Source organism: Artibeus jamaicensis, unplaced genomic scaffold, assembly GCF_021234435.1.
Source record: "Artibeus jamaicensis isolate MK-2021 breed Jamaican fruit bat unplaced genomic scaffold, CSHL_Jam_final contig_1022, whole genome shotgun sequence".
NCBI lineage: Eukaryota > Metazoa > Chordata > Mammalia > Chiroptera > Phyllostomidae > Artibeus > Artibeus jamaicensis.
In genome coordinates, this window is record NW_026521197.1 from 72836 (window position 1) to 83994 (window position 11159).

Here is an 11159-nt window from a genome sequence, read left to right on the forward strand (position 1 = left end):
GTTTGAGCAGTTTTGGGGTAGAGTCTATAGGATTGCCTATGTACACTATCATGTCATCTGCAAACAGTCACAGTTTTCTTTTCTCCTTTCCTATTTGGATGCTTTTTATTTCCTTTTCCTGCCTGATCGCTGTGGCCAAAACTTCCAACACTATGTTGAATAGAATTGGTAAAAGTGGACATCCTTGTCTTGTTCCTGATCTTAGTGGAAAAGCTTTTAGTTTTTTCCCATTGAGTATGATATTGGCTGTAGGTCTCTCATAAATGGCCTTTATTATATTGAGGAATGCTCCCTCTATTCCCACTTTGCTGAGTGTTTTTATCATAAATGGGTGTTGTACCTTATCGAAAGCTTTTTCTGCGTCTATTAATATGATCAGGTGGTTTTTGTCTTTGCTTTTGTTTATGTGATGAATTACATTTACTGTTTTGCGAATGTTGAACCATCCTTGCAACCCTGGGATGAATCCCACTTGGTCATGGTGTATAATCTTTTGGATATATTGTTGGATGCGATTTGCCAATATTTTGTTGAGGATTTTAGCATCTATGTTCATCAGCGATATTGGCCTGAAGTTTTCTTTCTTTGTTGTATCTCTATCTGGTTTTGGAATTAGGATGATGCTGGCTTCATAAAAGGAGTTTGGGAGTTTTCCATCCTTTTGGATTTTTTGGAATAGTCTGTGAAGAATGGGGGTTAGCTCTTCCTTAAATGCTTTGTAGAATTCTCCTGTGAATCCATCTGGTCCGGGGCTTTTGTGTGATGGGAGCTTTTTTATTACTGCTTCAATTTCTTTTGCTGTTATTGGTGTGTTCAGATTTTCTACTTCTTTTTCATTGAGTTTTGGGAGATTATATTTTTCTAGAAATGTGTCCATTTCCCCTAGGTTCTCAAATTTCTTGGCATACAGTTCTTCATAGTAATTTCTTACAATCCTTTCTATTTCTGTGGTATCGGTTGTAATCTCTCCTCTTTCATTTCTGATTGTGTTTATTTGTGTCCGTTCCCTTCTTTTCTTGATGAGCCTACTTAAAGGCTTGTCTATTTTGTTTATTTTTTCAAAGAACCAACTCCTGGATTCATTGATCTTTAGAATTGTACTTTTAGTCTCTATGTCATTTAGTTCTGCTCTGATCTTAGTTATTTCCTTCCTTGTACTTGCTTTGGGCTTTTTTTGTTGTTGTTCCTCGAGTTCTTGCAGGTGTAGAGTAAGGTCATTTCTTTGAAATGTTTCTGTTTTCTTTAGGTAGGCCTGTATTGCTATAAACTTCCCTCTCAGGACTGCCTTGGCTGTATCCCATAAGTTTTGGGTTGTTGTGAGATCATTTTCATTTATTTCCAGAAACTTTTTGATTTCTTCCCTAATTTCATTCTTGACCCATTCATTGTTTAATAGCATACCGTTCAGTCTCCATGATTTTGGGTGTTTTGGGTTTTTTCTTTGGGGTTGGTTTCCAGTTTCAGTCCCTTATGGTCAGAGAAAATGCTTGGTATGATTTCAATATTCTTGAATTTGTTGAGGCTTGTTTTGTGCCCTATCATGTGGTCTATCTTTGAGAATGTTCCATGTGCATTTGAAAAGAATGTGTATTTAGCTTCTTTGGGGTGAAGGGCTCTGTATATATCAGTTAGATCCATTTCATCAAGGGTGTTTAATGCTGCAATGTCTTTGTTGATATTTTGTTTGGAAGATCTGTCCATTTTTGATAGTGGGGTGTTAAAATCCCCCACTATAATTGTGTTGCTGTCTATATCTTTCTTGAATTCCTCTAAGATTTTCCTTATATATTTTGGTGCTCCTATGTTGGGTGCATATATATTTATGATGTTAATGTCTTCTTGGTGGATTCTTCCCTTGAGTATTATGAAGTGACCTTCTGGGTCACTCTTTATGGCTCTTTTTTTGAAGTCTATTTTGTCTGATATGAGAATTGCTACCCCAGCTTTTTTTTCTTGTCCATTTGCTTGGAAAATTTGTTTCCATCCTTTCACTTTTAGTCTGTGATGGTCTTTTGTCCTGAGGTGGGTCTCTTGTAGGCAGTATATGTGTGGGTCATACTTTCTTATCCATGATGCTATTCTGTGTCTTTTGATTGGAGCATTTAATCCATTTACATCCATTGATAGGTACTTATTCATTGCCATTTTTCTACCTGTGTTCCTCTCTGTCTGTCTCTTTTCCTTCCTTTCCTTAAAGCAGACCTTTTAGTATTTCTTGTAGAGCTGGCTTGGTGGCAGCAAATTCTTTTAGACATCTTTTGTCTTGGAAGCTCTTTATTTGGCCTTCTATCTTGATTGAGAGCCTTGCTGGGTAAAGTAGCCTTGGTTGTAGGCCTCTGGTTCTCATTACTTGGAATATTTCTTGCCAATATCTTCTTGCTTGGAGTGTTTCCATTGAGAAGTCAGTGGCTAACCTTATTGGGACTCCCTTGTATGTTATTTCTTTTTTCTCCCTTGCTGCCTTTAAACTTCTCTCTTTGTCTTGGAATTTTGCCATTTTAATGATGATGTGTCTTGAAGTGGGCCTCTTTGGGTTCCTCTTGAATGGGACTCTGTGTGATTCCTGGATTTGTGTGACTTTTTCTTTTGTCAAATTAGGGAAATTTTCTCTCTTTACTCTTTCAAATATGATTTCTATCCCTTGTTCTTCTTCTTCTCCTTCTGGTATTCCTATTATTCGGATATTATTACGTTTCATATTGTCTTGCATTTCTCTTAATCTCTCTTCATTCTTTCTGAGCCTCTTTTCCCTTTCCTGTTCTTTCTGTGAGATTCTTTCTACTTTGTCCTCCAATTCACTAATCCGATCTTCTGTTTCATCCACCCTATTTTTAATGCTTTCCACTGTGCTTTTTAATTCAGAAATTGTATTCTTCATTTCCTCTTGGCCCTTGCTAATAATTTCCATTTCCTTTTTCATGTTGATATAGTTCACAGTGAGATCATTGTAGCTTCCCTGTAGTTTCTGGTAGCTGATTGTGAGCTCTTTGAACTTCCTGATCACCAGTGCTTTGAATTCAGTATCTGATAGTTGACTTGCCTCTATTTCATCTAACATTCTTTCTGAGGATTCCTCCTTTCCTTTCATTTGGGGATTGTTTCTTTGTCTTCCCATTGTTTGTGAGACTCTTCTTGTTAGCCTTAGCTTCTTAGGTTAATCTGTTTTGACACCCTGGGTTTATGGTATGAACTTTTGTGGTGGAATGCCTGTGAATTTCAATGGTGCAGCCTCTTTTGGTTATCCTGTTGTTCTCTGCTTCCACCTACTCAAATATGCAGCAACCTGTGGCTTCTCTCCTACAACAATGTGCAAATTGTCTCTCTGACTCTACTATTGGGAGGCCTCTTCTATGGGTCCAGCTCTGGTCTTTTCATATTTTCAAGTTGATTGTGACTCTTGTGGGTAAAAGAAAGAAATGATAAGGAAAGAAATAAAAGGAAGAAAGAAAAAATGGTAGGGGAATGGAAGAAGGAGCAATAAGTTTAGAAAGAAAAGAAAAAGAAATAAAACAGAAAATCCGGGAAAAGAGGACAAAAGTATGGAAAGATGAAACAGTAATAAAGTTTAAAAGAAATAACAGATTACTTTAAAAAAGCAAAAAGATAAAGAAAAGGAATGGAGAGGGAAGAAAAGTAAATAAAAAAAAGAAAGAATAAAAATAAAATAAAGTAAAAAAACAAAAAACAAAAAAATGCACAAAATAATCTCTCAAAAACAACCTCAGAAAAGGGAATGTCACTTGTTGGCTTCAAACTAGCCGAACTGGTTTTTCTGGTTGCAGTTGGCTGAGGGTCGATTGTTGTGATTTTTTCAGCCAGCCCCTCTCAGGATCCAGACACTTGGCGCCTCTCCCCCAGCTCCCTACATTGGGGAACTAGGACTTTCTCGCAGCGCTCCCCTCCCAGGGGTTACTGCCATAGTCTGGTTTGCTGTGTTTGCAGGCACCTGCACCGGCCTAGTTGCCTGGTTCCCTCGGGATTGAGCACAGGCCTGCCCCTGTTCAGTTGGGAGGCCCCAGACCCTCTGCCCAGTCCTGGGCTCGCTGCCAAGCTGGGTGTGAAGCAGACCAGGCTGCCGTGTCTACTGGATTCAGAGCCCCAGGCTGCACCTTTGAGTTCTCCTGGGCTGGCAACCACAGAGTCTTTGGTTGGGGCCCTTTGTCCTCCGCACCCTCTCTGTAAACTCTATCAAACAAGTCTCTCCTGGCCCCCCACCTTGCTTGGCCAGAAAGGGAGGGGGTTGAGGGTCTCAGCTCTTTTCCCAGGACCCCTCAGGGTCCCGGGCTTCCAGATAGTCTGAGGGGGGTAGACTGGAAGCCGATCTGAGGACTGGGCGCAGACCTAAAAACTCTGTGTGCTCGTCATGGCACACTGTGTGGTGTGTATCCCTTATGCTCCTGTGTTTGTCTGGGTCCCCTGGCCAACCTCTGGCAAATAAAAAAAAAAAACACCAGGGATGTAGCAGCACCACGCTGGGTGCTGGACCCAGAACTGTGTGCAGGCTGAAATCTCCTCTGCTCCCCTCTGGTTGGGTCTCTTGGCCGGTCCGCGCCCAAAAATCCTAGGGAGGGAGCTTTCTGGGTGCTGAACGTTGGCCTAGGCGCCCTCAGGCACTTGCCCAGACACACTGCGTGTGGAGCGACTAGTTCCCCAAATTGCGAGCAGGCTGAAGTTTCTTCCACACCTCTTTGCCTGGGCCACTCGGCCTGCCCGGCAGAAAAATCCCCTGAAATTCTTTTAATAATTATGTGGAAGATAGTTGTCGGAAAGAGAAAGCATAGTTTTTAATTAGAATATTGTGTAGTAGGCCTCTTAAAAAATGTCAAAAGCTACTTATAAGATGTAAAATAATGTAGTATTATCTTGGGAATAATACACCAATCAAAAGAAAAGAGTCTAGAAATATGTACACAATTATTTGGACCTATTTATCTTAAATAAGACATCAGATTAGGAAGGTAGATTGCATTTTTTAAAAATGTGTTGAAAACCTTGGTTTTATAACAACAGAAAGCCCTTTCTAAAGTAGATTTCAATTCCTTACACACATGCACACACAAAAATGCACACATATAAACACAAGCAGGAGTGTAACCGATAACACATTTTTAGGAGAAAACTGCAACCATCCATAAAGGTGAGCATATAAACAGCCTACTTAACACAAAGTAGTTTCTTTCAGGATGTCCATAGCAGCACAGAGTAGCACACTGGGGAAATGGGTTCATAACGTGTGGTACATTTAGACATGGAGTCATACACATCAGGGAACTTGTGAGACTACACGGACATGAGGCAACATGATTGAATCTTAAGAAGTCAACATTGCACTAAAAAACAGAGAAAACTTTGTACTATGTAGCATAATTTTAATAAATGTAGAGAATATGAAGTATACTTTATAACTTAGGATACATACATATGCAGTTAAACTCTTTTTCAATATGATTATAACAAAATTCAATATTATTAGGAATCCCTCTGGAAAGAAGGCGAAAAATGGGATATACAGGTAATTTCAATACTGATCATATTCTGGGTATAAATTGCATACATTATTGGTGTCCATGAAAAATACACAGTAAATTTTTTTAATTGGAAAAATTCTAATTTCTTTTAGTTAGAAAAAAACTCTTACAAAACATAGATGAGGTTTCTACAATACAGTGAAAGTAATTTCATCCTCCTAGTTTGTCATGTTCTGGAGAGAACATACGCTGAGGAAAAAACACTTTTTAAGATTAGATTGAAAACCAAAATTTTGTTTATATAAAAACAAATACTATTAAGTCTATAATTTAAAGTACTGAAGTTGAATGCAACTTTCAAGGAACACACTGTTCTCCAACTTCAGTGTCATGAAGACAAAATAAGCTTCACCTACTCTTTGAAGAATGCCAAAAAGGCACATAATAACTAGTGAGAAAAAGCATGAAAAGATGTTTACAACTTATTGTATTATTCTTACACTAACAAACAAGCTTTTCATACACCATCCCCTTCGAGTTCATCCCAACCTGTCAATATATCCAATATCCCATCTAACAGAACTGCTCCATGATTGTGCATTTAACCAAATATGGTATCATCTCCCATCTAGACATCCTGAACTTCAAATGCACAGGCATCAACATTAAAAACAAAAGTAATCTGGAAGGCAAAATGCTTAAGGCAGCTGCTAAAACCTATTGCATGCATACCCTAACAAATATCAAATTTTAGAAATAAAGAACAAACTGACAGTAACCAGAGGGGATGGAGGAGAGGGATGCTGGGAAAAAATAGGGAAAAATACATCAAGGAACATGTATGAAGGACACATGGACAAAGCCAAAGGAGGTAAGTTCAAGCATGGGAGGTGCAGATAGGTAGGGGAGGGAAGCATGGTAGGGTTAAAATAGAGACAAATTTACTTGAACAACAATAATAAATACATACACATACACATACACATAAACATACACATACACATACACATACATATACATATACATATACATAAATGCCACTGTTTTAACCTTGGAAATTTGTTCTAAACATTAGACAAATTGCATTCTCATTATTTTGGGTAAAAGCAACTTTTCAAAGGTAGCTTATTTTTCACTTTTCAAAGAAAAATAAAATCTTCTAGTGCCCCATTTCAAAATAAACCATAGAGAACAAGTTAACAATGACCACAGAAGAGCAGGATGAGAGTTACCTGGAAAAAGCTGAAGAGGCAAGCCATAAAACAAGAATAAGAATAACATGGACATGGACAATGCAGAGGCATTGATCGTGGAAGGTGGGGTTCAGTGATAGGGAGCAGGGGAAAGCAATGGGGGAAAATCATGACAATGTAGCCAAACAAAAAAAAGTTACAAAGTGAATGTAGTTTATTTTTCCTAATAATAAGAAAAATACTTATGCCTTTTATTCATCCTTCAGAATTTCTGTATTAGATTGATCATAACCTCAAAGAATAATTTGTTCTACTTTTTGATATCTTTGCATGAATAAAGAAAAGCATTCTAAGAGAACTCATTGAGTTCACTTAGTCATCCATTCTTATAATGCACTGCCTGTTTCTTCCTTCAAAATTAGTAACAAGTATACATAGAATGACACATTCTCATACTCAATATGAATGACAGATTCTCATTCTGTCCATAGCTAACTTCCTACACCAGAATTTCTTCATAGCATTTGTCATTTCTGAATTTCTCAAAGTGTATATTACAGGATTCAACATGGGAGTCATAACAGTATAAGCCACAGTTAAGAATTTATCAACAGGGAAGTTAGAAACAGGTCTAACATACATAAAAATGCAGGGAACAAAAAAGAGAACAACCACCGTGATGTGGGAACCACAGGTAGACAGGGCTTTGCGCCTCCCTTCCTGACTGTGACTTTTAAGGGAACTTAAGATGACTCCATAGGATATTAGTAGACAAACAAAGATGACTGTACAGATTACTCCACTACTGGCAATCACAGTGAGGCCTACAAAGTAGGTGTCAGTGCAGGCAAGTTCTAATAGTGGGTACATGTCACAGATGAAGTGGTCAATGACATTGGGGCCACAAAAGGGAAGGTTGTACACAACAAGAACTTGGACCAGAGAATGAACAAATCCTCCAGCCCAGGACACCACCAACAGCAGGATACAAACCTTTCTATTCATGATAGTTATGTAGTGCAGTGGCTTACAAATGGCCACATAGCGATCATAGGCCATGGCCACCAGAAGGAAGACTTCAACACCTCCAAAAAGGTGGCCCAGAAAGAGCTGTCCCATGCAAGCTGAGAAGGAAATTGTCTTTCGACCACAGAGAAGGTCTGTGATCAATTTGGGTGAAATGACAGTGGAATATGCTGCATCCATGAGTGACAGATAGACAAGGAAGAGGTACATGGGGGAGCCCAGAGAGGGGCTGGCAAGAACAGTCACCACAATGAGCAGGTTGCCCACCATTGTCACAATGTAAGTGAGTAAAAATATGACAAATAATGCTTTTTGGCCCCCAAGATCCTGAGTGAGGCCCAGAAGGACAAATTCTGTCACATTGTTACTATGTCCCATTTAGTCTTCTCTAAAGCCTGTTTCCTGAATGAGAGAAGTCAGGAAAAGGGACCTGTAATGAAATCATATACACACAGTGAATACATCAATTATATTATGGAGTACATCTTCTTTATTTTATTTTCTAATGACTTTCACACACAATAAACACTTGACAAATATTGATAGTTTCTTCTTCCTAATAGCCGATTCTACCTTCCCTTCACAATTGTTTTTCTCCCCAAATGATTTTCTTTGGGCTACAAGTCAGAGGATCTCCCTCTCAGTCTTAGTGGATTGTCCACTGAGAAAAGTATCAAAGACCCCAGAGCCAGTTGTGTCTTTAATAGAGCCTAGTTAAACTGTCAGTCCTGGGCACAAGTGAGCAATGTGTGCTGGTGTGCTTACTCTCTGGTGGTTGCAAAACAAAATCTCTAAATAAATTGGCATGATGTCAGTCCTCTGAGTTGATAGTATTTGTGGTGAGGACCTTTATAATAAAATTAATGTCACACCAAAAGTAATATCTCTTTTGGCTAACTAATTTACTATTATGATAATTTGCTATATGTAGTCAATCCTTTATGTCTCAAAGGATGTTCAGTCTTCATGTGTTTCTCATTAAATTTTCACAGACAAGTACATATAACCAAGACATTATTAGCACATTGTTCTCGAAAGAAATTACTCAGTTGGACTCTGTGACTGTCAGCAATTTTTCTATTTCTTTTTTTATACTATCAGCTTTTTAAAGTTGTAATTCTCTTCATGTAATCTTTCTTTATCCTATAAGTCTTAACAGACACTATTTAGATTTTCACCAAATACTTTTGGAATTCACTGTCGGGTGACTATCATGAACTCTTACATTACCAGCAGGTATTACTTTTTCAAAACTCTTGGGGTGACCTAGGTATTGAGGAAAGAAAACACAGGCACTGAAAAAAGAGGTAGAAGACAATGAGACGTGGTTACATTTATAATTCTTCCAAGGTACTGAGAGTGCTGAGAAATGGAGTTTTGGCACCCAGGTTCCAAAACTCAGCATACTCAAGAGAAGAGCCCAACGTCAGTGTAAAAAGGTGTAGGGTTCAGTCATTTCCAAATGTAATTGTATCTCTGTCTCAGTTTCCTCATTGGAAGATAAAAGGCTAGAGCTAGACAATCTCACAAACCTTGTCCAGTTTACCTTCCATGGCACTCCTTGTGCATGGAATGTAACCCATGTTACATTCTATCTACTGACTTTTTCCTATTTTTATAATAAAATAGAAATGCCCTAGCCTATAACTTTTCCTTAAAAAGGCTACCCAGTGCTAAGTGACATTTTATCATTACAGAGACCAAATACTGATTACGAGTTATTCCATTCAGTATATTTACTTATTTAATACCCAAAACACCCTTTCAGGGAGAGTGTAGCAGAGTAATGAATCACATGGACTCTGGAGACACATTGCCTTGTGTTGAAATCCTAGCCTGGCCACTTACTGCTATGTGACCTTGGGCAACCTAATAAACATTTCTGTGCCTCAGTCTCATTCTTTTTACAATGGGGATACCAATGGAGCCTGCCTTTTAGGTTGTTGTTTTATTGCAAGTAAACACCTAGAATACTGCCTGGCACCCACTGAAGGTTCAATAAATGGCAGCTCTCATTAATGTTATTGAATGCATCACTATCAACACTTATCACAAGGAATCATTTGGACCTTTGTCAAGGTAGTAATAATTATAGACATAGGCCAAGAATAAAAGGAATATTATAATTCATAAACCCTTATTTAGGCATAAGATAGTACGTCTCGAGAACTATCTATTTAATTACACATGAGTAGTAGTATTCACTTGCAATAGAATGTATTTTGATGTATTTTGACAAGAGACAAGCAAATAACGGGGGAAAAACTGGGATCCATATATCACAGAAAGAATTAAATAGCATGAAAGAAAAGAAAAAAGCATCACATCAAGGATGAGAAATTATATTTAAGAAATAATATCTACAAGTAATAAGAATATTAATATGATAATTAAGTGAGATTAGTAGTCTTTTTTTTAAATCTTCAGAAAAATTTTTTTTCTGGAGGAAATCTTAGAAGACTGATCCCCAGGGATCTTCCAGGCTTTACTCAGGAGGCATCTTACGAGGCCATTAGAAATAAACACAGAAATAAACACAGAGTACAGCTTAATAAAGAAAAGCAAAAAAATTTTTTAAATTTATTCCTCTAAGAAAACTGAAAATGGATCTGCCTTTTGACCCAGCAATTCCACTGCTAGGATTAAACACTAAGAACCCTAAAACACCAATCCAAAAAGCTATGCATCCCAATGTTCATAGCACCACAATTTCCAATAGCCAAGAGCTGGAAGAAACCTACCTGCCTGCCAGTAAATGAATGGATCCAAAAATTATGGTAAATGCACACAATGGAATTCTATGCAGCACAAAGAAAGAAGGAGCCACTACCCTTTGCAACAGGATGATGGATGGAACTGGAAAGCATTATGATGAGTGAAATAGGCCAGGTGCTGAAAGACAAATACCATATGATCTCACCTTTAACAGGAAGCTAGCAACAAAACAAGCAAGCAAGCAAAATAAAAACAAAGACACTGAAATAGAGAACAGGGGGACAATGACGAGAGGGGAGGGAATTTCAGGGGAAAAGAGGGAAGGATGTACAGGAACTAGTATAAAGGACACATGGACAACAACTAAGGGGGGTGGAAATGAGAGGGAGGTGGGAAGCACTGTGGAAGGTGTGCTGGGTTGGGAGTAAAAGACAAAAAACTGTACTTGAAAAACAATTAAAATAAATTAAATTTTAAAGAAAATTGATTCATTGGTTATCCTACATTTGATGGTGATAGACAAAATTAAGTAAGAGAAAAGAATTGTACAGCTACAGATACAAACCTAAATTTTTTGCTTATTTTTCCGGAGGAAAGTTACAAAATCACTTAAGTTCAAAGATAAGACAAGCTGATTGCATTCTAATAAATTTGGAGGGCAGCAGGAAGGGAGGATGTGCTGAAAGGCAGACCTTTCTTTATAAGCCAGCTGTGAGGACCACTCTACATGCCTCATTCACATTGCTGCTTCCAGTTT

At 38.1% G+C, this 11159-nt stretch overlaps 1 protein-coding gene across 1 annotated transcript; it reads right to left on the minus strand.

Annotated features, from left to right (window-relative positions):
* Positions 1-7117: 7117 nt before the first annotated feature.
* LOC128626873 (olfactory receptor 4A5-like) lies at positions 7118-8065 on the minus strand. Its single transcript, XM_053661946.1, has one exon. It carries the CDS (start codon positions 8063-8065, stop codon positions 7118-7120), a length of 948 nt encoding a protein of 315 aa, XP_053517921.1.
* Between the last annotated feature and the right edge of the window lie 3094 nt (positions 8066-11159).